Source organism: Cavia porcellus, unplaced genomic scaffold (assembly GCF_034190915.1).
Source record: "Cavia porcellus strain 051 isolate PalLab524CR breed Dunkin Hartley unplaced genomic scaffold, mCavPor4.1 scaffold_9, whole genome shotgun sequence".
NCBI lineage: Eukaryota > Metazoa > Chordata > Mammalia > Rodentia > Caviidae > Cavia > Cavia porcellus.
The window spans coordinates 12,108,283-12,135,600 of record NW_026947492.1 but is presented as its reverse complement, the minus strand read 5'-3'; the positions used below and the strand labels follow the sequence as shown (position 1 = coordinate 12,135,600).

The following is a 27,318-nucleotide window of genomic DNA, read 5'->3' as shown; positions in this document are numbered from 1 at the left end:
TCCAGGGGCCACTAAGAAATGCCTTTTCATAGAACTTGTGGAACTGGAGTGGGGCCTCTCCTTAGGCATGCATGACAGAGCTTGGGTGAAGGGCATGAGGGAGTTCAGGGAGTTGTCACTTTCCCTCAGCCCATTCTTAGTGACCCCGCAGAGCTCAGTACTGCCGGCATCAATGTGCTTGGCTTTTGGTTGGTCCAGCTCTGGGGAGATGGTGAGTGGCGTGAAGGCTTGGTCCAATCCTGGGACATTTTCTTTGATTTCTTCCTCCAGGAAGGTCTTTTCAGTCTTTGGGTTTTAGGGATCGTAGAAAACTCTCTTCCATTGGTTGTTTGAAGGGAGGCGCTCCATAAAGGAGGGAACTCATGTTCCAGCACATGCAGACCAAAAGGCCAGTCAGCTAGCTTGTCTCTGCCCTTGTTCCCAGGTGCTGTTATTGTAAAGGATTAGCTGTTCGGCCTGCTGTGCCAAGAGCAGAGGCTGTCAAGCCTGACCTGGATTTGAGCCCGCTCCCGGCTCCTCTCCGTGTGGACCTGCTGCTTCAGCTGCACCTACTGTCTGCCCCGCCCAGCCCGGGAGTGGCAGAGCCCATACTGGGTGGTGATGGTTGGAAGTACTGGCTTCCCATACCCCGGCAATGGTCCCCATCCCACTGGTGCCCAGATAGTACATCCTACAAGAGCTGAGGGTTCCGATGTTCCTGCAGAGGGTTAGGGAGAAGATGTGGAATATGTCTCACTTTTCTTCTGGATTATCTGGATTTAGCTGAGTCCCATGCTGCTCTGGCCTCTTTTTTGGAGGGTGTTACCTGTCATCTGGCCCAGAGAAGGTAGGCAGAGTTTTCTGAGTAACACAGCAAAGATACTATGGAGAATGGTGAAGATCAAGTGTGGCCCCAGGACCCAGTCACCTGGCTGGTGTACCTGGTTCCCCTCATTACCTTTCTTAGGATTCAAGCAGACTCTGACCTGTTCAATGAAACACCTAAGGTCCAAGGGTATCTTGTTAGAATTACTGGAATAGGGAAGGTTTTAGAAGCCACTTTCTGCTGAGATACTTAGTTCCATGACATCTGAGCTGGAGAAGGCACTCTGGAATCTCAAAGGGCCAGGGTTTGAATCCTAGCTCTGCCCTTTGCCTGAAGCCGAGGAACTGTGTTCTTGGAGCCCCCTTTTTCTCACCTGTTAGAAAGGCAGGATCAAACAGGCTGCAGTGAGACTTATATAAACTCATATGCAAAGCACCATGCCTCGAAGTTGGTAATAAAAATCCAAATAAAACTTAACTCAGAGCTTCCCTTAGGGTGAGAAGCTACTCTACCATTCCAGGGTGGAGACTGCCCTCTGAAATCCAGGCCCTCAAATTAAAAGGTTATTTGGCTTATGCGACCCAATTACTGGCCCTCTGTCCCATAGGCCTCTGTGGGTACCTCACCTTCTGCCCTGGGGCCACCACTTGTCAGGGCAGAGTCTGTCCACCTGTGGGGACAGAGGCTCCCGCTTCTCTGATGAGAAGCAGCCCGACTGGTTGCTGAGCTGTGGAAAATAATTAAGCTAGGGGAGGAAAAAACACTTCTTTTAAAAACCAGGTTAGGGATGAATGCGCAGGGCGTGGCCCCTGTATAATTAGCAAGCTGCAGGCTGCCGGGCCTGTCTCTCCCTGGCCCGTTGTGTCAGGCTGAGCCTGCTCCTCCCCTGCTCCTCCTTCCCACAGGTGTGTCTCCCGGCCCAGTGGCTGCCCGTGTCACTCCCTGCGTAGACACCCAAGAGCTCACCCACCCCACAGCCCCAGCCTGACCGAAGCCAACCGGACAAGTGTCCTGCCATGGAAGCCGCAGATGCCTGCAGGAGCAATGGGGCCAGCCCTGAAGCCAGGGACGCCCGCAGCCCCTCGGGTCCCCACGTTGGCCTGGAGAATGGCACCAAGGCCGAAAGCAGGGACCCCAAGACCACCAATGGCCACGTCGGGGAGGCGGCCGAAAGCAAGGGCCTGGGGAGTGCCCTGAAGGCAGGGGAGGGGAAGAGTGCCCTGTTTTCTGGCAACGAGTGGCGACGCCCTATCATTCAGTTCGTGGAGTCCGTGGATGACAAAGGTTCCAACTACTTCAGCATGGACTCTGCGGAAGGCAGGAGGTCGCCCTACGCTGGGCTTCAGCTAGGGGCCAAGAAGCCGCCCGTCACCTTTGCAGAGAAGGGAGAGCTGCGCAAGTCCATCTTCTCGGAGCCGCGCAAGCCCTCGGTGTCCATCGTGGAGCCCAGCGAGGCCCGGAGGAACAGCTACCCTCGGGCAGACTCCGGCCTCCAGCTGCGGTCCAAGGCCGGCTCCGAGGAGGTGCTGTGCGACTCCTGCATCGGGAACAAGCAGAAAGCCGTCAAGTCCTGCCTGGTGTGCCAGGCCTCCTTCTGCGAGCTGCACCTCAAGCCCCACCTGGAGGGCGCCGCCTTCCGCGACCACCAGCTGCTTGAGCCCATCCGAGACTTTGAGGCCCGCAAATGCCCCGTGCACGGCAAAACCATGGAACTCTTCTGCCAGACGGACCAGACCTGCATCTGCTACCTCTGCATGTTTCAGGAGCACAAGAACCACAGCACTGTGACGGTGGAGGAGGCCAAGGCTGAGAAGGAGGTGACTTCTGGGCCCCACTTCTCCTCTGGGGTGATCTTACACCCCCACCCTCCACCCCTCCACACCTTGGTCTCTGCTGAGTTTCTCTGGTTTGGGCTGAAATCTCCACTGTGCTTGGCTTCTTTAGAAAATTTTTCTTTCTCCTTTGCAAAGCTTTGGGGTCAGAGGTGACTCCCCAACCCACTAAGGTCTTTTTCTAAATGAGCAGATAGAGGTTCAGAAAAGGCTGAGGCCTTGACTACGGCCATAGGATAAATTCAAGTCCCTTGCACAGAACTCAGTCTTTCCCACTCTCCATCCTCCTTCCCCTCCTCCTCCTCCTTCTTTTGTTGTTTTTGTTTGTTTTATGAGAAAATTCTTCCCACAGTGAGCAGGACTGAGCCCTGGGGAATGGGCTGTGGGTGAGGGAGACTCTGAAGGAGGGAACTGGGGGTCGCTGGCATGTCCTTTTTGCTGGCCTGTTGGTTTGCTGCTTGTTCTGTCTGAACCCCAGGCAGTCCCCCACTCCCCTCCCCTCCTTTGTCCTCGGTGGGGTGGTGGTGGTGGTGTGGTTCGTGTGTGTGCCTACAGGTAGACAGGACCTGCCTATGCCTGTGAAGGATACCAGTGTTGGGGGAGGGAACGTATGTGTGGGTGTACACTAGTGTGCGTGTTCCTGTGCATGTGGGCGTCTATGTGGTTGCTGCCTGTTTGTGTGTGGGATGCACGGGTCTGCGTGAATTCTGTGCATGTGGTTATGTGCTGTTTCCGTGGGGAGGAGCGGAGCAAGTGGAGGCTTGTGGGGGTAGCACACCCAGGAAAGGTGCTCTGAGCTGAGGGCCAGCTGTGGCCACTGCCTCTCTCCCTACAGATGCTGGACCCACTCTCTCCACCGTCATAGCTCCTGGCTGCAGAAGGGTGTTCCAAAGCCAACTTTCCTAGTGGCCAATGCAAGAGGCTTGACTGTCTCAAGAGCTTGTGCACCCCACAGAATGGGACAGCACAGAATTCTTCCTGCGGGGTCTTTCTGACCCAGACTTGCTAATCATTTTGTGCCTCTTTCCAACTCCTCTGCACAGGGCAGGGGATGAATTAGAGATGCAAGCAGACCCCATGATCCTTTCTGAAGCTTTGTTTGGCCCCAAAAGAGATCTCCAGCTTCTCCTGTCTCTAAATTCAGGTTCATATCGGAAGATACAGATGGGGCAGGAGCTATGGAGCCCGTGCTTAGGGAACTCACTTGGGAAATCAAAACAGAAAAATGAACTGGTCATCTTTGGGCTAAGACCACACAGAGCTTCAGTCTGAGTTTTAGGCTGTTTTTTTTTTTTTGCCTCTATCTAGCAGTAAGATAGTGGCTAAGTATTTTCCATTCTGTCTCAGCTTCCCTGAGGAGTTGGGCTAGATTGTTGGTTTTCAAATTATCTCAGGGAGTTAGTTGTAGGATTCTTATAAAAGCCTCAGAATAAAGAGGGAGGAGCAAAGAGGTGACCAGGAGGCAGAGGTCCAGGTTTCCTACTGCAAGAAAGGCTCACTCATCTACCTGCTTCTTACCCAGGGTTTGGACCCAGCTGTCATCTGAAACATGTATTCATTAAAAAGCTGGTGCGGGTGTGCAGGAGGGTTTGGGGTCTCCATCTGGAGGCAGCAGGAGCTCTGACTTCATGTTCTGACTCAGGGGCTGTGTAGGGTTCAGATAATCCTTGAGGACTCACTATACAGGTCAGCAGGCAGAACTCGGCAAGCACCACTGGGGAGCACCTTCCCACTTAGAAGCAGCAGTGGTTAAACCACGGCTCGTAGAGGACAGAATGGCGGACCTGAAGCAGCATTAGCCAGCCCCACTGGTCTCTTCCTTCACCTTGCAAATGGAGACACAAGGCCCAGAGAGAGGAAGCAGCTCAAGAACTTGGTTGAAGAAGGTGCAGCTCCCAAAGCCCTCTTCTAACATTTGAGAGCGCCTCAGGGAAAAGGCAGCAAAGGGCAGGATTTGGAATACCTGTGCCTCAGGAAAGATGTCTCATCCCCTGGAGTGACTGTCCCTGTGGTAGCCCTGGGCAGCCTGTGTGTGTACGTGTGGATACATGAATGTGTGCATGCAGCATAGAGACAGGCAAGGAAGACCAGGCCTGAGAAGCCAGGAGTCTGAGCTGCTGTACTTTGTCCAGACCCACTTCTGCTGGAATGTTGGACAGGTGACACTGGCACAGAGCCAGGGCAGTGGGCTGTTGGACGTAGTAAGTGCCTGTATTAATCCCGGCATCCTATGAAGCATTTCCTGCAGACCCAAACATCCTACATGCAGTGTGCAAAGTCTGGGCAGAACCTGTTTTGCAGGCCTGTCCATGCAGGGCAGGTGGAGTGGCCCAGCCTCGTCTGGGTGAGTTGTGAGAAGTTGCAGATAACACTCCTGTCTGTGACTGCCCACGTCCTAGCCTTGGCTATACCTACAGACTCTGAGCAGAGACCATGCTTGAAAACTGTCCCTTGGTGTGCCAACACTGTATTCCCTCCTCTAACGGACTTTAGATTGTGTTTCTCCCTCTCCTTCAAATGTCACAAGGAGTCCTATAAATGTCCACTGGGCAACCTCTGCCACCGGATAGTCCCCCCATTAGGCCAAGTGGCCCTTTCTCGTCTGTCCCAGATTCCTCCTACAGCACACCAGGATATAGGGGCATCCTCTGGGTGGGTGGCTGCCTGCTCTGGGTGGCCCCGCTCTGTTCTGTATCTGGTGTATGTGTGGGGTCACAGCACCACTGACATAATAAGGCACGTTGTGATGACACTGAGCTGTGAGCATCACTCTGGAGAGACCCCCTCAGTACCCTATCTACCCTCCTCCATCATTCGTCTCAGGTTGTTCCTTTATCATGCTGCATGGCTTCGTTTCTTGCTCCCCACTTCTTTCAGGCTGATTGGCATGTGCAATCCTGGTCCTGAAGTTTCCAGGGGGAGCACTGAGGCCCTTGGAGGCAGTGGGATTGGGACTGGGGAAGAAGAGCCAGGCTAACGGTCAAGGAACTCTTGTCCTGGAGAGTAGCGGGGAGGACACCTGCTCTGGAACTAGGAGTAAGGAGGTGGGACAAGCCCTCTGGTGCTGAGGAAAGGCAATCCATAAAAGTTTAGAGACAGGAGCAGGGGAAGAAAGTGACTGGCAAGCAGGTGCCAATCTAGTCTGTAGGGAGCCATCTGTGTGTCAGGTTTCACTCTGGCATTTGCAGGATTACCCATGTGGAGGTCTCATCCGGTGGAAGGAGCATCACATCTATTCTGTAGCTGGAGAAGAAAGCTCCAAGATGCCAAGAGATTCAGACAGGTTTCAGCGCTGGGGATGTTGCAGCTGGGATTATGTGGGACCTTTTTCTCCTTGGGATTGGAAGGTCCTACTGAGAGTCCTAAGCCCAGTGGCTGCTAAAAACCAACCTTCAGGCTTCAATCACTTGATGACTTGTTAAAACAGATGCCTGGGCCTTGCCCTGCTGATCTTGATTCACAAGATCAGGACCCAGGGTCTGTATGCCTAGGAGTCTCCCTCAGGGGCTGCCATCAATGTGTAACTAGGGTGGAAATGAGAAATCCGGCCAGTCTCACCCCAGGAAGCCAAGGCCCAGGGAGCTGCAAGGACTTCGCCAGGGCCCATACTGCCCTGGAGAGGCCAAGGGGATGCTTTTTTGCCCCAAATTTTACCTTTCCTGCCCTGCGGTTGTGTGAAAGCAGAGGAAGAGCAAGATTCCAATCAAAAGGCAAACTGACCCTTGGCCGTTTGACATCTAGGTGGAAACCGGGAAATCTCTCCAGCATTTCAGATTCTTATCCAGATAATTACCATGTATCTAGGAGTACAAATTTGACAATTAACTAGCTCATTTGGCAAATGTCACAGCCCATGGCCCAGGTAGTTAATTTAGGCCTGGGGAAGATCACGGCTGATCTCCCTTCCTTGGGGGAGCAGAACGTATACATACTTTTTTTTTTTTGTCTTTTTCCTTTTTATCGGTAGCAGGGATCGAACTCACGACTGCCTGCTTGCAAGGCAGGTGCTTATGCTGCTGAACTAAATCTCCAGCCCCTGCATGTATACTTGTCCAGGTGAATTCTCAGCTTCTGTCTGTGCCTAAGGGCCCCGTCCAGGTCTAGGCCTCAGCAGGCTGTGCCACCCCTCCGCTCTCAGGCCGGAAGATCTCCAGGTTGAATGGCCCACGCAAGGCCCATCCCAGGCATTAGAGAATGAGAGGACTGTGGGAGAAGGGAACAAAAGAAGCATTCAGAGACAGGCCTGGGCAGGGGAAGATGAGGAAGTCAGGAGGCAGCTGTGGGCAGGGGTGGGGCTGTGGGGATTTGGGGCCCCATCAGGCACCAGGGGCTGCAGCTACATTCCAGGGAGGAGAGAGAACAGGACAGGGGCAGAGCTGGGGCCTAAGGAGAGGGACCAGGGAGGGAAAGGGAGGCAGAAGAGGTCTCTGTGAGATGGAGGGAGCTTGTGTGGCTCGGCTCAGCAGTGAAGGGAAGGTCTGTCCTACAGGAGTGCCCAGAGCCACTACCCCAGAGGTCCCCCTGAAGGCCAGGTTCCTCACAACAGGATGTGAGCCACTGTCTTTTTTGGTATTTTGGTATTACTTCTTTGTTTCTAATAGTGAGGACTCACTCGTGCTATACAACCTCTCTAGGCCTTGATTCTGCATCTGTGAAATGGGGATGCCACCCCTGACTTCCACAGGGGGTGCTTGCAGATTAAAGGAAACTCCTGGCACATGAGAGAGGAGATCTTGTCCTTCCTTGTCCTGGTACAGCTTTTGGAAGTGTCTCATATTCTGTTACTTCTATACAGGAAAATTTGCCCAGAGCTAAACAGATTCCCTCGAGGGTTCACGCAAACCCTCCTACCCAACAGGGATGCCAAAGGAGAGTTCTAACAGAACCGAATCCTAGTCCCAGGTCTCTTTCAGGAGCTTGCTGTGCCCTGCAAGTCCGGTCATGCTAGCTGCACTGTGGGCACCAGGCCCCTCCCAGCCTGGGTCTGTCTTCCCGAGTGCCCTCAGAAAAGGAGGACCAACCTCTCTTGTACACTGACCAATTCTTTCGCCCACTGCTGCAGACAGCTCGTCTCCACTAATGACTGCCCTCCTGCGTGTCCAGACCAGCTTCTCTCCTCCCCAGACCCCAGGCCTGCTGTCTTCTTCCTGTGTTCTATAAAGGATGCACTCCCAGGGCACTGGCCCCTCTTTACCCTTGGCTTGGTGTTTTACACCCCACCGTTCCCTCCTCCCTTCCTCTGGGCCCGCAAGTCCATGCTCACCTAGGCAAGACCTTCCCTCACCTACAAGCTGGCCACACAGCTCCGCATGCATGTCCTCTGGGCACCACTGGTCACTCTGGCACTTGACCCCTTGGTCTTCACCTTCTCTGGTCAAATCCTTGTATGCTTAAGCCTCCTTCAGCTATTTTTCCTCCTCTGTCCCCTCAAGACCCTCCCTCCTTCCATTATTCACGTCCTAGGCTTTTATTTTGCACTGTCAGTCTAATGGCTAACTTCCCAGTCTCTGCGATGTCCTTAACTCTGCTTTCTATGTCTGGACTGTGTCCGAGCTACATCCAGACCCCAGTCTGATGACATACCCTGCCACCACCACTCAGCACCAGCAAGACCTCACCTGAGCACACCTCCCTGCTCCGCTTGCTTGCCTGTCCTCTCTAACCTGCCTGTCTCTCTGCCTTCTCTTCCAAGATAGTGACTGGCACCTGGCAGGTGTCTGGACAGCAGTGGCAGTGACATTATTTAGTCAGAACCTGCACTGTAGCAGGTGGTTTCCAGTACCCTCATGCCCTTGGAGGGAGATCCTCTTACGGACTCCATGGAACAGATGACACTACTGAGGCACAGAGAAATTAAATACCTAGCAAAGGCCTCCTGCCTGTGGGTGGTGGTCACAGGATTCCAGCTGTTGGTTCCCTGTCTTGTGCTCTGGGAGAGCTTCTTCCTGGACTCCCTTTATGGTTCACATCATGGAAAGCTGGCCTGTTCCCCCATCTGTGACAGTTCTTTACTGGGATCGGATGTGGCCGGAGGTTGTAAGGGGTGCACCTTTGCCTTCTACTAGGCCTTGTGGTGAAGCGGGGCGGGAAATCCAGGTGCCCACTGTTGTACCCTTGAACTGGGTTAGAAAGTTTCAGTTGCAGGGTGTGGCAGGTCTTTAGCTGTCTCTCCATTTGGGTCTCATTCTTAGACATGCGAAAGTTGCCTGGAACCTGTTCAGCTTTTTGGTCTTTTCTTCAGGGCTTAGGTTCACTAACCAGACTGGCTTTCTTGAGGGCTTTGGGGCCACCAGACCTGCCCAGCTCTGTTTTCAGGGCTGTCTTGCTCTGCGTCCTCAGGGAGGGTGAAAGCTGAGTTTCCATCATCCATGGCAAGGACTTACTGCCTCTGTTCTCTCCCTTGTGTCTTCTCTCCAGCCTTGTTCTGGAGACCAGGCCAAATCATACCCTCATGCCTTGTGTTCCTCTATTGTTGATAACCTGTCCTCTCTGGTGATGTCATCCTCCACGCTATGGAATTCCAGCCCTTGTATGTGGGGTAGATGCTCAGTGAGAACATTCTAGAGTTTCAGTGCTGTGAGAGCCCAGAAGTATGTGGTCATTCGGGGGCCAGCCATGGAGGAGGAGCTCCTTTTCTGGGGAGCTCCGGGCTGCGGCCCCATATCTTTGCATGCTAGCTCCTCTGGATCCACTTCCTTGGGTGTCTGCAGCTGATTCTCCATGGGTGTCCCCTCAGCTGGGTATTCACAGGTGCGTGAGTGCTAACACTCCAGGCCCAGCTGCTCACTGCTGCCAGAGTTCACCTTTCTCATGATTCATGGTTTCTGTACCTTGACTGCTGTTGTGAGTTCTTCAAGAAGATGACTCGAGAAAGGGGTGGGACTCTTCAATCGAAACTCAGTGGTTGGGGCTGGGGATTTAGCTCAGCGGCATAAGCGCCTGCCTTGAAAGCAGGCAGTCATGAGTTCGATCCCCGGTACCGATAAAAAAGGAAAAAGACCAAAAAAAAAAAAAAAAAAAAAAAAAGAAAGAAACTCAGTGGTTGTGGGGAGACCCTGAGTGAGCCCAGGCCTTCCTGATTGCCTTGGAATTCCTATTTCTTAGGTGGGATGTATGTTGGGTAACCTTAAAGAGGAACCCCAAAGCACAAAAGAGGTGCTTCTTGGATTGGCTTCATAGGAGAGGTCTCAGCACTGTAACTTGCCTTTTACCTTGGGGAAGTCACCTTTCTCGACTTGGCAAGTGTAGACCCGTGGGGCCAACATGCTAGCACACTCCTGATAACCCTCTTCCCACACTCCTTGGACCCTGACAATCTGCCTGCCCCTGTGCGGGGCTCCAGGGCCTCTCATTGCAGCCTTCTGCACTCTTCCTAGGCTCATGGTCTAGCCTTCTCCTTCCCCAGAGACCCGGGGTAAAAGTCCCTCTCTTGCCTAAACTGCAAACGTGTTCCCTTTCCCATAAACAGATTTATAGCTGTGCCTGCCCAGACAGAGTCCATGCCGGCGGCAACACCAGCTGCTGCTTGCAACACAAGCCCCACGTCATGCTGGAGAAACACTGCACACTGTTACTGCCGTGAGACACTCCCTGGCCTGGGACGTGTCTCTTCCCAATGGCCTCAGGTCCACTGAAAGGAGCAAGAACAGCACAAAGCTGGTTGCTCCTGTTGGATAGAGGAGCTAGGGAGGCTCAGCTCATACAGACATGTCTAGGGTGTCTAACTTAGTGACCTGAGAGGACGGCAGATGCGTTTGACTCACTGTTGGGTCTTCGGTGGCTGGCACAGAGCCTGGCATATCTGAGGTCCCAGTGAATGTGTGCTGAATGGATTCACTGGATGATGAGTGCAGAGCCCTGCCTGAGAGTTTGTTTTCTGCCCAGAGCCTGGCTCCATTCCTTCTCCTCACCTGACCTTGCCAACCCTTTGTCTTCAGACGGAGCTGTCACTACAAAAGGAACAGCTGCAGCTCAAGATCATTGAGATTGAGGATGAATCTGAGAAGTGGCAGAAGGAGAAGGACCGCATTAAGGTGAGCCTGGGCCTTTCCTCAGTGTACCCTCACCCACCTGTGCTGCCTGAGAAAGTCGGGTCATGCTCCTGTCCCAGGGTTTAGCCATGGTGACATCCCATACTTGTTTGTTTTGGAGTCTCCTGCCCCTTTGATGTTCCTATCGCTTCCCCTTCTCAGTTTGGGCCATGCAGATGGGTGGGATCTTACCTGTCACCTACCAATCATCATTTCAGCAAATAAATATCCTAGACCTGTCCTCCAGTGCATTTTCCAGTGTCCTCAGGTGTCTGATCATTGGATGACCCGGCCACCAAGTACAGGCCATTTCTCCTCTGCTTATGCCACTGTGGCCAGATGTGTGTTTGCCATAGTCTGGGTAATGGCACGACACATCTTGAAATCATTGACTCTTGATATTGGCCACAAGAACAGCCAATCAGTCCATTTCTGAGTAGTGTTTGGTTTTGGCTGAATACACCCTAACTTATGGATCCATGTTTGGTCCACAGTGAGTCACTCAACTCTGGAATGGTGGCTTATGATGACCCACAGAGGGAAAGGGGGTACAGGTGGATAAGGAAGGGTGAGCTGTGAGAAACCCAGCAGCAGGTGGCATCTCCAGGTGATGCCTCTGAATGAGATTCATGGTGAACAGCATTGCCCAGTTAGGGCACCGGGAGTGCCTTGCTCCTATGACTGGAACCTAATGATGTGCTCTGCTGTAGTTTTCTTAATGGAATCCTCCTTTATCCTTCTCCTGATTCTGGACCTAGAGCTTTACAACCAATGAGAAGGCCATCCTGGAACAGAACTTTCGGGATCTGGTGCACGACCTGGAGAAGCAGAAGGAGGAAGTAAGGGCTGCCCTGGAGCAGCGGGAGCAGGATGCTGTGGACCAAATAAAGATTATTGTGGATGCTCTGGATGAGAGGGCCAAGGTGCTACATGAGGACAAGCAGACCCGGGAGCAGTTACACAGCATCAGTGACTCTGTGTTGTTTCTGCAGGTAATAGGAGAGTTCTCCACCATCAAAGTCCCCAGTCCTCATCTTGTCCCATCCCATCCCATCCCATTGCATCTATACATGTATCCATCCACCCATCTATCTATCCATCCATCCATCCATCCATATATCCATCCATACATCCATCTATCCTAGCTCCAATTCTATCTAATCATTTAATTTTTCCAACCAATCAACCAACTGTCCTACCTACTCTAAAGATGACAAACAAATATTACCTTGTACCAACTTTGATTGTTATGTACTAGTGGTGTTCTAGGATTAGTAGGAAAGAGTTTTGTGATTGAATAGCAATCTCCTGTTTTGGATAAGGGAACAACAACATATGAATGCTGCATAATCTTTATTTTTTTTAATCTAGTCTGTCTACTTATGTGTCCATCTTTCTGTCTGCTAGAAAGTTCTGGGTGCTCCTGGCTGCCCAGCACTCTGTTAAGTACTACAGAGCAGTATAAGACATTATTTCTGCCCCCAGATAGCTGCAATCCTCTGAGAAGATAAGATATATACAATTAGAGAACAATACAGGAAAGTGTACAATTAAATGATAAAGCATGTGGCTTGGGAGATAAATGCGGTGGAAATGCATTGAAAGGCAAGCAGGATGCAGCAATCTATAGATGCTCTGTGGAGGAGAGTGAGTAGACCTTGCAGGCACTCGGGATTTGGGAAGTAGGAGGGGTTCTCCAGTGAGGAGTAGGGAGGTGAGACACACAAAGGTGTAGAGGCAGGATGGGGTGAGGCCTGTGAAGGTGGAAATATGGCAACAGGCTCAGAACATTCCAGAATTTTCTGGCATTTTCTGATGCTTTCACCCCAGTGTGTTCACACAAACCCCTATGCACTCAGGCAAAGGTCATATGTCTGAATGCTAAGCCTTCAGGAATGTCAGCATCTGATCATGAACTTTCTGCCCAGTAAGTTTGGTTTGTTGAGCTGATTCTAGAATGCAGCTCCTCTGGCTCCCAGCATCCAGTGTGTAACTGGAATCCTTTTGATAAGCAAAAGGCCCCCTCAGCTCATAACAATCCAGGAAGTGAATGACTTCTTTCCTTTCTCGGTAGGAATTTGGGGCATTGATGAGCAACTACTCTCTCCCCCCACCCCTGCCCACCTACCATGTCCTGCTGGAAGGTGAGGGCCTGGGACAATCACTTGGCAACTTCAAGGATGACCTGCTCAACGTGTGCATGCGCCACGTTGAGAAGATGTGCAAGGCTGATCTAAGCCGCAACTTCATTGAGAGGAATCACATGGAGAATGGTAAGACCCTTCTTGTGAGCAGGCCCAAGGCCATGAGCATGTCCCTCCCAGGTCACTTCCTGCTGCTTAGGTAAAGGTTGGCATCTATCGGGCAGGCCCCTTTCTCCTCCCACCCATCTACTCCCTTCAAGGGATTTGGACTAAGATCCAGGGATTCTAACTCCCTATTGAACTTGCAGCTATTCCAGAGCACATCTAGAAGAGGATGAGAGTACCTGGGCCTCCTCCCAGCGGGTCACCTGTCATATCCAGGGACTGGTTTCATCCAGACATATCTGATCACTGGGCCTAGCCCAGCAGCTAAGTAAATGCCAAGGCCAGCATGCACCAGGCTCCCTACTGGAGACTCTGTGGGCTTCAGTTCAAGTGGCCCAGCACTGCATGTATACATCGAAGAAGGACTTGCCTGTCACCATGGCTGTGTTGGGAGTGTTGAGCCCCGAGGCTGGACCTGGCCTGCTGGGCTGGCCTGGGGATGATGGCAGGCTACGGGTCCCTGTGACTCACCCGCTGAAATCAGCTCCTCCTTGAACTCACACTGTCTCTGCCAAGGTCAACTGAATCACTGCACAGAAAGCCTCCAAACCTGAGAAACCACTCTGTTGAGTCCCTTCCACCCTGTCCCTCTAGGGCCTGAAGCCTGGGTACTTTCCACAAGGCCCCACCTAGCGGCGTAGGCCCAGCCTAAAAATCTTTAAAATGCAGCCAAAGAAGGTCTTCCAGCCCTGGACTCCCACAGGAAATGGCCCCTGTCTGGTCTGCACATGGAGCATGCACTTCTTCGGGGGAAGGGAGAGGGCTAAGAGTGTGCAGGAGCGTTAGGCAGGGGGCTGCCTGTGTATCTTGGTGATGGTTATATCACACAGTGTCCCTGTGAAATATGAGGGACATTCAGTCACACCTGAGAACAGATAAGCCATTTTAGCAAGACAATCGTTTGGCTTTAAATGACACTCAGATCCTGACAGTTTCTTCCTAATGACAATGGCCATGAGTCTAATGGTGAGAGGGACAGCTGAAGGTGATTGAGTGCTCTCTGGGAGCTGGGCATTGTGCTAGGCTCTTCACTCAGGTTACCTGATTTTCTCTGTGGGGTGTTTAGCATTGTACAGATAAGAGAGCTGAGGCTCTGGAAGCATCTTTTTAAAGGACACACCTTGGGGAGGGTGCTGTCAGGTTTACACACACTGCTGTCCGGTCTCCCACGCTTTCTCATCCATAAAGCTGCTGCTGCCGCTCATAGCAGCCGCAGTGATTGGCAGCAGAGGACTTGAGCAGAGGTGGTGACTGCCTTGTGGGGGAGCCCCTCTGTGGGAGAAGTGTGAGCACACCTGGGAGACTCAGCCTGAACGGGGTAGGTGACCCGTGAGCCTTGCAGGAACTGTCCAGCCTCCCAGATGCTCACCATCCCATTTCTAGGTCACGATGGCACTGGTCATGGCCTCTGTGCAGGTCTGGCCCTGTGTCCTCTGCAAGCTGTGCAGCGAGGCGGCAGCGAGGGGCAGGAACAGGTTCTGCTGACTCAGGAGCTCTGACCCTGTGCCTGGGGCTACTGGAGGAGCCTCCTTCGCCTCTGTGTTGTTTTTTCTGTGTTGTTGCTGCTGTGTGGTTGGGAGTGTGTCTGCTGTGGGGCATGGGGGCAGGTGGCCGGTGAGTCAGACTTTAGACTGACCACCTACCGCTCCCTATTGTGTCCCCCAGTCCAGACTCACTCCCACTCTCAAAGGTCTAGGCAAGACACAGGTCACCATTAACCCGGGCTAACACCAAGGCTAGCATCCCCCATGTGGCAGGCCCTGCTGGATGCCTACATGCAGTGGTGGAGATGATGGATAGATGGAGCTACTCATTCTTCCTCTTAATGGGGAGAAGGGGAGAGAGCGCAAGGAAGAAAGGAAGAAGGAAGGAAGGAAAAGGAGGAAGGAGAGGGAGCAAAGGGAGGAGGAGGAAGAAAAAGAGGAGGTAGGAGAGAAAGACGGAAGCAGGAGGAGGAGGAGTGAGGTGGAGGGCAGCTTGGGGAGTGGCATTGTTTGGGTTTTGGGGTCTGCACTGGGGACAGCTAAGTCATTCAGCTGGTCTTTGAGGCCAAAGCTGGGACCTCATTCTAACTCTTGAGGCTGAGAGCTGGGGCTGGAACTGAGATGCAAAATTGGAAGTCGTGTCTCAAACCCCCATTTTCCTCTTATTGGCTTGTGGCATGGAGCAAGTTGCTTCCATCACCTCCGGAGGCTCAACTTTCTTATCTATCACACAGAGATTTCCATACCTGCCCAAGAGTTAGCATACAGATCAAATAAGAAATGGACGCCAGTGGCCCCTGGTGAGCTCCAAAGTGCCGTGCCCATGACCTTGCTCACAAGATGCTTTCGGGATGGGGCCCCTGGATGTTACAGTGCCGGTCCGACAGGGTGGGTGGTTCATTGTACACATCCCCTCCCCACCAAGAACTCAGGAGCAGGGCAGATGCCAGGTAGGCATCCTCATTCTTGGATGCTGTGGAAGCTTCCTGGGCAGAGGAGATGCCCGAGTGGCCAGCTCCTCCTCTCTCCTCGCCTCCTCTGCTGGGGCTGGAACTGAGCTGCAAGACTGGAAGCCAGATCTCAACCCCCCAATCTGCTCTTATTGACTTATGGCATGGGGCATGAGCCTTAACTGTCCCTTTCTTATCTGTCCCTTCACAGGCGGTGACCATCGCTATATGAACAGCTATACAAACAGCTTCGGGAATGAGTGGAGTACGCCAGACACCATGAAGAGATACTCTATGTACCTCACCCCCAAGGGTAAGGGCCACCCTTCTTGGCCTAGGAGTGGCATCCTGTCCCTTCTGTTGCCCAAGGACCCCAGAATCCATAGAATGACTCCCAGGCAGATTCCTCCTGGGTGGAGCGACTGGGTGTCCGGTGCCTGGGAAAGTCAGAGCATTTGCTTGGTGTCCCCATGGGATCATGAGCACTGCTTCCTTTCAATCTCAGAAGTGACACGTGTCCCATGTAGATGATAAATCACCTAGCACTCTGCTTGTCAGAGACTTCCCACCCCTGAGGCAGTCAGCCCCTCCAGGACCCTCCTGTGGCAACTCTGTACTTCTGGGAGTCTCCTGGGATCCCCTGGCAGGCCGGCGCTGTGTGATGTTTACACTTAGGGTCTGTGGGTCAGGGCCCTGCTTCCTGCAGGACCGCTTGTCCCCCCTCTGCCTTTCCTTACCTGCAGCCTGGACCCGAAGTTCTCCTTTCCCAGGCCTGGCAGAGCCCCAGCTACAGGTGACAACCTGATAGGGTCTAGACCAGGGCCTGCCCGTCCTTGCCCTAGGGGAGCCTGGTGCATTCTTGGGTCTCAGCAATAAACCACAGCAATGCCCATTATGTAAAGGTGGGTGTGCCGGCCCAGCAACCCCAGCTGGAGGCGGTATATGTGCACGAGGGGGCTGGGATCTGGGAAAGGGGTGGGGATGTGAGAAAAGTAAAGCAGAAATGAAGGCACTGGGTCGAGGAGGGGCGCATGAGGATTAAAACAGTCTCATACAATGCACGCCCGCCCGCACGCATGCGCACAGACGTTCCTTGGTGAGAGTGGGGTTCAGAGGGATGAGCTCACTGGAGAGGAAGCTCCGCTGCCTGTCCCAATTCGAAAACAACACCTGGGCTTCTTGGGCAGGCCTAGGGCGGCAGCTGGGTGCTCAGCTTCCCAGCTCTGACATTCCTGGTATGGGCCAGGCCCAGACACCAACCCTGCACCCTCCCCTGCCCAGGGTGCTGCCCAGTTCTGTGAGTGATCGGCTTTACTAACAAGCCACCCGCGGATCCCCTGTTTGCTTAAGTCCAGCCCCAGTGAGAGCAGCAAATCCACCACCAGTCCTTGCTTGATTCTGCTCTGTGGGGGACCAAGAGCCAAGGTGACCCCACTGCAGGAGAAAGGCGCACAGCCCACCAAGCTGTCACCCTGACAGTCCAGAGTCTGGGAGATACTAGGGCTGGTCACTGTCCCCTCTGGCTCTGTTCTTTCTACCTGAGAAGAGCAGCAGATGGCCCAGGACTCAGAGCCCTCCCAGCTCAACCCTTGTGACTCAGACTGTGACATCTGTAGGTGGAAGAAACAGGTTTCCCCAGTGTCCCTGCCCTAACCCTGTGGGCAGCACCCTAGCTGGCGATAAGGAGGGACAGGACATCAGCTCTCTGGGCTCCCAGGTTCAGGGGACAGGGGAGGCAAGGGAGACGCTGAAGAAACTGGGCAAGATCAGGAAGCAATGCCCCTAAAGGCCACCAGGCCCAAGCCTGGGAGTTTGGGGGCCAGTGGGCTGTGACCCCTTCCTCAGAGAGGTTGATTTCAGGGCTCCCTGAAGAGGAACTGTGTGCCTGGTAATAAGGAGAGACTGTGATGGCAGGGGGAACTGGGTGGAAGAAACCACAGGCAAAAGTGTGCAGAGGGACAGATGGGGGCCACACGTGGAGACTGGGGTGCAATCTGAAGTTCAGGGGGAGGGGCAGAGTTAACGGGATGTGGCACACTGCTCTGTGGAGTGAGCACCAACCTGCTCTGCCTTCTTCTAGGCTGCTGTGAGCACCCAGCTGGGGACAAAGGGACGCCCTCATGGGGAGTGAGATGCTGATGGCACCAGGGAAGCCATGGTGTTGTCTGTCACCAGCTCATTCCTCACACCTACAGGTGGCTCAGCCTGCATTTGGCCAAGGACCCAACACCTGTGTTGCCATGGCCTCTCCCTCCTCCCAGTTACTGCACTTCCTGGCCCCTGGAGCCTCAATCACATGGGGACTTCTCCTTGTCAGCCTCCTGTGTCTCACAGAGGGGGGCCGTACATTGTAGTGTTCCTAGGATTGTCCTGGTGAGCCCCAGTGCTCTGGGAATGATCAGTCTAGAAGTTTCCATTCTCCCAAAGGGCCTCCATTTGGATGATAAATGGTCACCTGAGGCGAGACCCATGGAGTGGGATCCAGGTCCTTGGTGGGCACTCGGAGACCTCTGGGTTTCTGCCTAAGACTCCCCAGGTCAGAGGCTGTGGACCTGAGCCATGTGCCCTCTCTGCAGTGATGAGCCCCTTTTGTTTACCTCTCAGGTGGGGCCCGCACCACCTATCAGCCATCCTCTCCTGGCCGTCTCTCCAAGGAGACCAATCAGAAGAATTTCAACAATCTCTATGGCACCAAAGGTAGGAGGGAGGGTGTGCAGCTCCAGGGCAGGCAGGCAAACTTTGGGGAGCAGGTGGAGGTGGGAGCCGGAGCTGGGCTGCGGCGGGGCTGGACTCTCAAGCATTGCATAAATATGGGGTGCTGGAGCAGGAAGACGTAAGAAAGGGGCTGCTCCTGAAAACCCAGGCAGTATTAGTGGAAAGATGGTGGGACGGTCCTTCCCCAGTGCCAGGTTTCCCTCTGCCAGGGCATCAAGGAACCAACCACCGTGCAGAGCAGAACTCAAAAGCCCTGTTTTGCACGGCCCGGGTTCTTTCCCGGTGTGGCCTACTGTGTTGGGGAGGGAGGTGACCGGGCCAGCTCCCCCAGAGGCCCCACCCCAGACACAGCACTGGAAGATTCTTGAGCGAGGATCAGGCGCAGTTAGACTAGAGGGTCAGGGGTGCCTGAAGAGCAGGGCCATGCCTAGGCCTCTGTCAGTGTCAGATTCACAGCTGGGACCCGCAATGACCTTATCCACATAAACAACAGCCTGTCAGCTGTAGGAGGGTGGTTGTGGGGAAATGGGGCCTGTCCTGCTCAGGGGTGTACCTGCTGGTCCCAGAAGTGGGGCGACTTGGGGGAAAAGTTGTTGACAGACAGGAGAAAGGAGTGAAAGGGATTGCAGGCCCGCCAGCCCCTCCAAGCTGTGGAGGATGTGCTCTTTGAGGGCCCTGCACAGAAGCTTCCCGAGATCCCCAGTGGAGAGTTTGTGAGTGGAAGTGTGGCTACCCCAGCCATCTCTGACTCCTGAGCCCAAACATCAGCTCCAGCCTTCCCCAGGCCGCCAGGGAGACAACCGCAAGGCTTGATGGGAATTTCTGTACAGCCAGCGGGATTTAGGAGGTGCTGGAGGCTCTGGGCCTGCCGTGAGTGGGGCTGGAGCCCTGGAGCTCTGAGCTCCCAACTCGAAGCATCCCCTTGGTACCCCAATGCTCCCTCCACCCATTTCCCCCTGCTTCCTCCTCTAGGTGACAGGGACATATTTGTACATGGACATCTGTTAGACTATGCAACCTGCCAAACAAGATTTCAGGTGTTGTCTCAGCTGCCTCTGACCCCCAGTTATAGGATGTGCTTGTGTGCTTATTTGTTCTTTTGTTCAAGCATTCATCCATCAACCATAAAATGAGCACTTTCTAAGAGCCAGGCTCTGTGCCAGGCTCCAGGCACGATGATGCTGGCCAGATGGGGCATTTTTCCAGTCCAGCTGGGAGCAGACAATGAAACGTGCAGTTGCAGCCCAAGGGGCAGGGGTTGTAGTGTGGTATGTGCACACGCAGACTTGGGGGAAGGTCACGTGGAAGATGACACATAACATCCACTATGTAAATTTGCTGAGCTGTGGGAAGCAGCTGCGGTGTCCTGCAGAAAACCTGCCCTCGGCCCAAAATTTGTGGCAAGAGGGAAGCCGGGTGCTCAGCCTGGTCGGGATGCTGAGTGACAGAGTGGGAAGAGGTAAATCCAGAAAGTGGATGGAGATGACGGGGCTTGGGACCCCTCCCACAAGACCCGTGGGCCGTGTTAAGGACTTGTCCTCTCATCCTGAGGATGCTGGCCTTTGGGTAGAAAGATGGCTTTGCTGTAGGAAGGACTGGGCTAGGCAAGACAGTGGACAGAGTGGCGGTCTAGCTTTCAGAGCAGCAGGGCTGGAGAGCAACAGCCACAGAGCTGGCCGCATGCCTGTGGTGCCCTCCCTCCTCTACTCTGCACTGCTGAGGCCTCACACCCTCCTTGCCCTGCAGGTAACTACACCTCCCGGGTGTGGGAGTACTCCTCCTCCATCCAGAGCTCAGACGACCTGCCCGCAGTCCAAGGCAGCTCCTCCTTCTCCCTGAAAGGTGAGCCCGCCCTCCCACGCCCCCGCTTGTCCTCTGCCGTTGCCCACTTTGTGCTCTGCTGTTCCCTCACTGGTCCCCCAAGTCCCCAGAGAAGAGAACCTTGGTCTGAAAGGCAGAGGTCATGGCAAGGCCTTTGATTAAAGGAGTCCGGGGCTGGGGCTAGAACATAGTACTGTTCCCCAGGGCTGAGACTCCTGGGCTCAGGACTGATGAGGGGGGTCTCCTACGTCCCCCCACATCTTCATCTCTGCAGGCCCAAGGGGCCTCCCTTAGGGTTACATTCTGTCTTCCTACTGTGTTTAATTTTGTTTACCCAGTGACTTCCGGTGTTGGGTGATCCTGTGTCCTGGGCTCCTGTAGCACCCTCGTGGTCCCACAGGGCCAGTCCTGCCAAGCCACTTTGGGGGAGATGGGGACAGATGACCTTGAAGAGCTCCCAAACCCAGTCTTCCTTTTCCTGTACTCTGATGGCCACTCCTGAGCTTAAAGAAGGCTGATTGGTTAATGTCTCCTGTGTCCCAGGGTTGAGGCCGTCTTAAGGGAATAAACATGAACCAGAGTTTAGCTTCCAGTGTATCCCAAGACCCTCTGGCCTCTCCTGATGGGAGGTAGGGCCCTCTCTGGTCAGCTATGGCCCAAGTAACCCCTTTTCCCTTTGGCATGCAAAATGCCAGGCCCTGGAGAAGGGACCAGCAGGCAGAGCAGGGCCCAAGGAGGGAAAGGGAAAGGGCTGTGCTGGAGCAGTGCCCAAGCAGTGGCCTCTGAAGTGTAACCCAGTGGTCCTTCTAGGCTACATCCAGCACTGGCTTCCTGGAGCAACCAGCAAGTTGAAAGAAAAGGGAGGGGTCCCAGTCTGCGGGGCCCCAAGTGTTCCCGACTCTGACCAGGTCTGGGAAGCTCTGGGATGTGCCTTGCCTAGTTCGGCCTCCAGTAGATGCCTGCTGGGCCCCTGGCAGGAAGGACGCCCACTCTCACTGGCCTGCACAGACACGAGAGGCCTGGCCTTAGGAGGGACCCTCTTGGAGTACACTGTACCTTGCAGGAAGAGACTGGTGACGCCCCTCTCACCATCACACAGATCACCTCAGGGGGCTGGCTGGGATGGCCCTGGACAGGGTTCTGGGCAGAGGATGTGCCTAGTCCAAGGACCGAGTGCCCCACCCCCAGCAGCCCTGCAGGCAGGGAGTGGCCAGGGCTGCCCCCCAGCCGCAGAGGTGGACAAGGGCGGCTGAGCAAGCGCAGGCCTCCTGTGTGTGACGAAGGCTGCTAATGCCTCTCTCTCTCCCGGCAGGCGCTGGGAAAGCCCCCTCTCAGTTCGCCACCCTGGGACAGGCCACTGCAGACTTTTCCAAGCCACTGAACCACAGTGGGCCGTTTAACAATAATCCTGGTACCTGCTCTTACCCGTCCTTCCCTTTATCTCTTCCATAGAGGGCAGGTGGCACATCCCATGGGGCTCTCCGCCACTTCTAGGGTGTCCTGGTCCCACCTCCCCAAAGCTCCCTGGAGAAAGGTGCCTGGCCCCACCTACCTCTTAGCATACTCCATCCGGACCTTTGCCTCTTGCATAAGGCTGGTCTCCTGGGACACCCCATCCCCACCCTGACCTCTCCTTCCCTCTCTCGTGGCCTGCATGGGATTTTTTTTCTGGAAACTGAGTCTGAGTTCCCCTTCTCTCAAGAAAGACATTGGATCTGTTTGTGACATCCCCTGCCTCCTTGTTCAGTACCATGGGCCCCACCTTGTCATCCTCATGGAAGGCTGGCAGCCTGCAGCCTCCAGCATCGCACAGTCAGGGCACTGTTAACAACAGACCCAATTTCTTTCTTGAGATTCTCAGCATCCAGATCACGGCCTATTTCTTCCCAGCCATTGCTTTCTGTCCCTGATGGCTGATGGTCAACAGTGAGATGACCAGAGTGTCTTACAACACCCCCTGGGAGAAAGCAGAGGGCTAGGGAGGTGGCAGGTAGCTTGGGCCTCGGCTGGTACCCACAAATCAGACCCAGCGAGTGCCATCTGCTCCCCTCTGGATTTGTGGTCCTGACCCTGGGTGGAAGCCACACTGGGAAACCATGCCCCTGTGTGGCCCAGTCCCTGGTACAGTGCTTGGGGCAGGTGGGAGTTGGCATAGGAGGAGCAACTCCCACTTGGTAAAGTGGACTTGGGAGCGCCCCCTGCAGGGAAGCGCTGGCAATGGAATGCTTATATCCAGGCTCTCTTGGGCTCCAGGAAGGAGAGAGGACCAGAGTATAAAATCTTGGGTGGGTGGCAGAAATCTCTGTGCCAGAGTATGACGCTGACCTGGATCTGTGAGCGACACTCCCCACTCCTGGCTCAGTCACCTGTTAAGCTCCTCCTCTGTCTGCCCGGGCGCTTCCTCCCTCTGGTCATCCTCCTGAGCTCTTCGGCACTCAGCTGCTGCATATCTCGCTGGGGATACACTGGCTGGTCACCATGGATAAAGCAGCAGTGCGGCTCCAGCCCTGGGGCCCCTGACAGCCATCCTGTGCTCCCTCTGATCGCAGCCTCTTGTCTCCCAGGCTATCCCTCCCTCATCCGGAGCCAGGCTCCCAAGGCCCAGCCCCAGACTTGGAAATCTGGGAAGCAGACTCTGCTGGTGAGTAAGGGCTGCCCAGAGAACTGCCAGAGCACAGGGTGGCCAGAGTCCTGGGCCTGGAGGGGGCTCCCAGAGAGCCCACTTCAATCCTTAGGATCTACAGGAAAGCATCATCCTCCTCTGGCCATCCATGGAGGGAGGAGGCAGCAGTGGTTGCAAAACCTGCATAAGCAAAGGTAGTGGAGGCAAAGGGCTCACAGATAGGGGCTTGTGTAAGCACACACTGTTTGGGCCTCAATTTTCAAATCTCTAAAATGGACACCATGCTTTGCTATTTGGCAAGTGATTGTTCAGTGCCTATGCTTGGTGGCTGGTCACCAACTGTGGGACTGTGAAATGCTCAGTCCAGAGCATGGTTTTGATCTTACTTCCCTGGGGCGGTTTTCTAGCCCTGACAATGCAGAGGCCATTGATGTGGGGACAGGGGAAGCCAGAATGTTAAGAAGAGGTGTGCTTAGGGCTCAGTACTTAATGACTCCAGGCCAAGGCTACAGCAGAGCAGTGTGATGGGGTAATGTGGCCACGGGACCCAGGCCACCTGCTGGCTGTGGCGTCGGGTATCTCTTTGGGCCTCCACGCTCTTGCTTTTACAATGTGGGTTCTGAGATGGGGTCAGACTGGCTCCCATGCGAAGCCTCATTTCCCCCCGCCCCCCGAGACCGCAGGAGTCAGCCAGTAGCCCTGATTTATCAGCACTGCTAGGTTTTCTCGGGACTGGACCCAAGCCCTGAGCACCTGCTGTCTTTGCATTTAGAGGTCAGAGCATGGGGAGAGGATTTGCTCTGGACCTCAGAGAATGGCCAGGGCTGTTTCATTGAAGAGAATCTTTAATTTGCCAGCGACGGGAGCTAAGTGATCGTGTGTGTAACTTGGAGCTGGGCCAGGGGCACTGCAGTACAGGACTGCGACAGCTGATACGGGAGAGCAGGCGAGCTTTGTGTTTCTGACACCGTCCTCCCCTTGCTGCCCCGTTCCTCACCTTGCCAGGGCCTGGGTCCCCACAGAGAAGGCTCAAGGCCACCTGGGGACTCCGGAAGGGCAGGGTCCTGGTGTCCAGCCAGTGCCCAGTGCAGGGAGAGAAGAGGTGGCGTGAACGTGCAGAATCTGACCTGGCTGGGCCAGCCCTCACCTCGGCTTGCGATGTGCCCTGTGTCTTCCTCCCTCTGTGTCTCAGTTTCCCCACGTGTAACATGAACCATTACTCACACGGCCCAGGTGCCTTCAAAACCCTTTTGACTCTCACATGTCTGAGTCAGAGGAGACGAGGAGGAGGGATGGGGAGGAAGACACCCCACCTGGCTGTCACGGGACTATGCTCCTGCTCTCCCACCCACCACTCCTAGCTCTTAACAAGGCAGTGCTCCTGAGACCCACGTCACTGATCCAGCCTCCACAGGAGAAGCTCTGCCCTCCCCAGCTCTTTGCCTTATGGACAGTCTTGGGCTCCAAACTGGCCCTAGGGGGTCAGAGACCTGGCTACGTGACTTTATCCCAGTTCTCTCCGGGCCTCAGTTTCTTCCTCTGTTTACTTGGTGGTTTAGCCAAGATCTGAGCCAATGACCCTTGGCCCCGAAGTCTGCTATGGACAGAAGCAGGCAAGGACCCAGGCAGACAGGGCCAGGAGGGACTGGGACCTCCCCAGGGTTGGGGGCGATGGTGTCTCCTGTACAGCTCAGTGGGCAGGGACCAGGCTCATTTTCTGACTCAGCTCAGGGGCAAATCCACTGCCTGAGCACCCGTCCTCGCCAGCAAGTGGCAGCTAAACTGTGTGCTCCCATTTCAGCCTGGAGGGCCATGGCTCAGGGCCCTGATGAAGTATTTGGGAGGATGGGAGAGGGCGCTGATCTTCACTGGCCGGTCCTCAGATTTGTGCCCTGAATTATGAGCAGGGGGAGGCTGAGGAGGTGGAGGAGGGGTGAGCTCAGTGGAGATTAGGCTGGGGCAGTTGTGTCAGAGGGAATTATGCAGAGAGAGCAGAAGCAGACACTTGAGCCCTTGAGACACCAGATGCGATGCTGGGATGGGGCCGGCCTGCTGGGACTCAAGTTCTGGCTTCCCACTCACTAGCTGAGTGACCTTGGGCAAGTTGCCTAACCTCTCTGGGCCTTGGTTTGCTCAGTCGTAAAGTGGATGTGATAACAGTAACCTGTTTAATTGAGCGTTGTAAAAATTAAATGATTCATCCATCTAAAGCACACAGCACAGGTCTGTACAGTTCTGCAGAGCAGAAAGTGCTATAAAAACGGGCGCTGTGGTGAGGCTGGGGTGCTCTCGGAGCAGGCAGGGGCTGAGGCTCAGATTTGTCAACCAGCTGGCGGACTCGAGCCTTACCTGAGGTTTAAGGCCAGCGATTCTGCTAACAGGAAGGCTCAGCCCTGGATTGCAGGGTAGGGAGACCTTGCAGGTTAGGCCACAGCCCCTGGGAAGGCCAGCATTTAGGCCACTGCTGCTTCTGGGGAACGGGAGGCCGGGTGGGGTGGGGCTGGCGGTGGGCACGTTGCATCCGGCCACCCTAACCCCTTGTCTCCTCCGCAGTCTCATTACCGGCCTTTCTACGTCAACAAAGGCAGCGGGATGGGGTCCAACGAGGCCCCCTGAGCTCTTACAGAAGGGACCGAGGCTCAGCCACCCCCACACTGCCCACCTCACACTCTTTCCGCTGCTGCTCTCCTCCGGGTGGGAGCGGGCCCACCTGCCCTGCCCTCCGCTGCTGGCCGCGCTCCATCCAGCCTGCTTCCCTGCTTGGTGACTTCCCATGGTCACCCCATTCCTGCACTCAGGGGCTAACCTAGGGCAGGGCTAGGGGGCAGGTGAGCTTCTCTCCTAGCCCCTCACCCTCTTCTTCGGGGGCTGGGTCCCTAGGGCCTCCATGGCATCAGCTTGCCCTCTGGCCCACGGCCTTTGGTTTCCAGACCTGATGACCATTCTTCTCTGAGGCCTCATCTCTGCAGTGTGGGCAGGAGGTACTAGGCCACTGCTAGTTCCATCCCTGTAAAGCCACCTTCTTCCTCCCCCAGCCTGGCCATGCCGGAAGAAGACTGGTCCCAAGCGCCCTGACAGGTCCCACTTACCAAAGCCTAGCCAGGCAGAACCTCAGCCTTTGGCCACTTGAGAGGGACCTTTCGTGTCCTGGCCTCACCCTGCCTATAGTCTCTTTGAGTGTGCAGTCCTGGGGGACAAGCTGTCCTGTCTGGCAGGATGGTCTTAGCCAAGGTATCCCTCTCTTCTACTGCAAGCAACTCCCTGGAAGATAAGTCACCCCTGAAAATAGTTACCGGCCCAGCCTTCCTGAGGAAGTACCGCTTCCCTGTGGGGTTTTAGTCATCTTAGAATCTGGCGTTTGCCTTAGCGGTGAAAATGAAGCAGGCTGGCGATTGTCACCACTATTTGCGAGGCTGCCTTCCACCCTGCCCCGTCAGGGACTCTGCCTCGTTCCTGTGCCTACCTCCATGTCTGTCATATGTCACGGGGCCTGGAGAGGAGAACAAACCAACAGCAGCCTGGTGGCGTCCTCTCGAACTCCAAGGACTGATGGGGGTGTGGAGGTGGCCGGGGTGCAGGGCAGGGGGGGACTTTTAGCTTGGGCTTTCCCCTCCTCAATAAACTACTCATCCCTCACATCTCTGGTGTGGAATGTGTGGCTCCCTGTGTCCCTGGAGGGACTGGAGGGCCTGTCATTTTCTCTCTCTCCTTGAAGACAGAACACATTTGGGTCTCTCCTTCACCCTCCCCAACTTACATGGACACTCTGGGGAGTGGAAGACTGAACCATGGCAGGCCGTGGTTCGTTGAGGGCAAGGTGGGAGCCTGATGGCTGTGAACCTGCCCCCGGGTCCCCAGAGGGCTGCCTTGGGATTCAGCCCTCACGCTGCCCTGCCACAGCCCGGATGGCACAGGACGGCTCCATCCTAGTGAAAGCCCTAAGCAAGCTGGCCAAAATCCATCCCGAGGGACAGCTGTCCTCTTTCTCCCTTCAACCCCCTGGACAATGGGAGCCCAGGGTCCCCGCCAGTGGCCGGGCTTCCTGTGAAGCAGCTACTTGGAGCCAGCTAAGGTAGAGAGGAGTGAAGAAGAAGAGAAAGAAGAGGAGAAGGCAGGAGGGAACGGGCAAAGGGAGGGCCGTGTGGCCCGAGGAGGACACTCACGCTGCCGGGGTGGACTGGTGTGCGCTGGCCACCTCGGTGGGCTGCCTTGGGCCTGGTGGACAGAATTTCCTGGGGTTTGCTGTGGCTCCCTGCAGCTCCCTGCCCCGGCACTGCTTTCCCCAGCCACTGGCCCTCGAGGAGCACCCTCCCGAATGCCCATCGGTTACAGGCCTCCCCTGCCCGACAGCTTCCCTGGCCTTCTTTAGGACCCGTCCCTGGGGCCGAAAGGACAAAGAAGTCACGCTTCTGGGATCCAGGGCTTTCTAGACTCTGAGTCCCCTGGGCTCTGCCCAAGGCCTCTGCTCTAGAGGAGGGAGCAGCTGACAGCTGCCTCTTGGGCAGGGACAGCCAGGCTGCAGCCTGACCTGGGCTGGGGTGTCCTCAGGGCTGCCCCCTGCCATGTGGAGGTGGGCTTGGTGTGAAGTCACCTGCCCCGAGGCCCTGGGCCTGTGCTAGGAACTGGACGAGGTCATCTTTGAGCCCAAGCCGCCGCCCTCATCAGTCCCCACCAGTTCCCTTATGCCCAGAGCTGTGACTGCAGTCAGGGAATCCTTTCTTCCCAGTTCTGAGGATGCCTTCCCTACCA

At 55.0% G+C, this 27,318-nt stretch overlaps 1 protein-coding gene across 2 annotated transcripts; it reads left to right on the top strand.

Moving 5' to 3' along the window:
- Positions 1–1,659: 1,659 nt before the first annotated feature.
- On the top strand, positions 1,660–26,207 carry Trim29 (tripartite motif containing 29). 2 transcript variants are annotated; one of them, XM_013155671.2, is made up of 10 exons: positions 1,660–2,622; positions 10,575–10,670; positions 11,426–11,659; positions 12,742–12,940; positions 15,622–15,723; positions 18,015–18,107; positions 19,872–19,967; positions 21,259–21,357; positions 22,511–22,587; positions 25,123–26,207. In XM_013155671.2, exons 1-10 carry the CDS (start codon positions 1,822–1,824, stop codon positions 25,183–25,185), a joined length of 1,860 nt encoding a protein of 619 aa, XP_013011125.1. In that variant the 5' UTR covers positions 1,660–1,821; the 3' UTR covers positions 25,186–26,207. The 2 variants fall into 2 exon arrangements, with proteins under 2 accessions (XP_013011125.1, XP_003472811.1); XM_003472763.3 differs by lacking the exon at positions 21,259–21,357 and having other exon boundaries at positions 1,662–2,622.
- Positions 26,208–27,318: the final 1,111 nt, after the last annotated feature.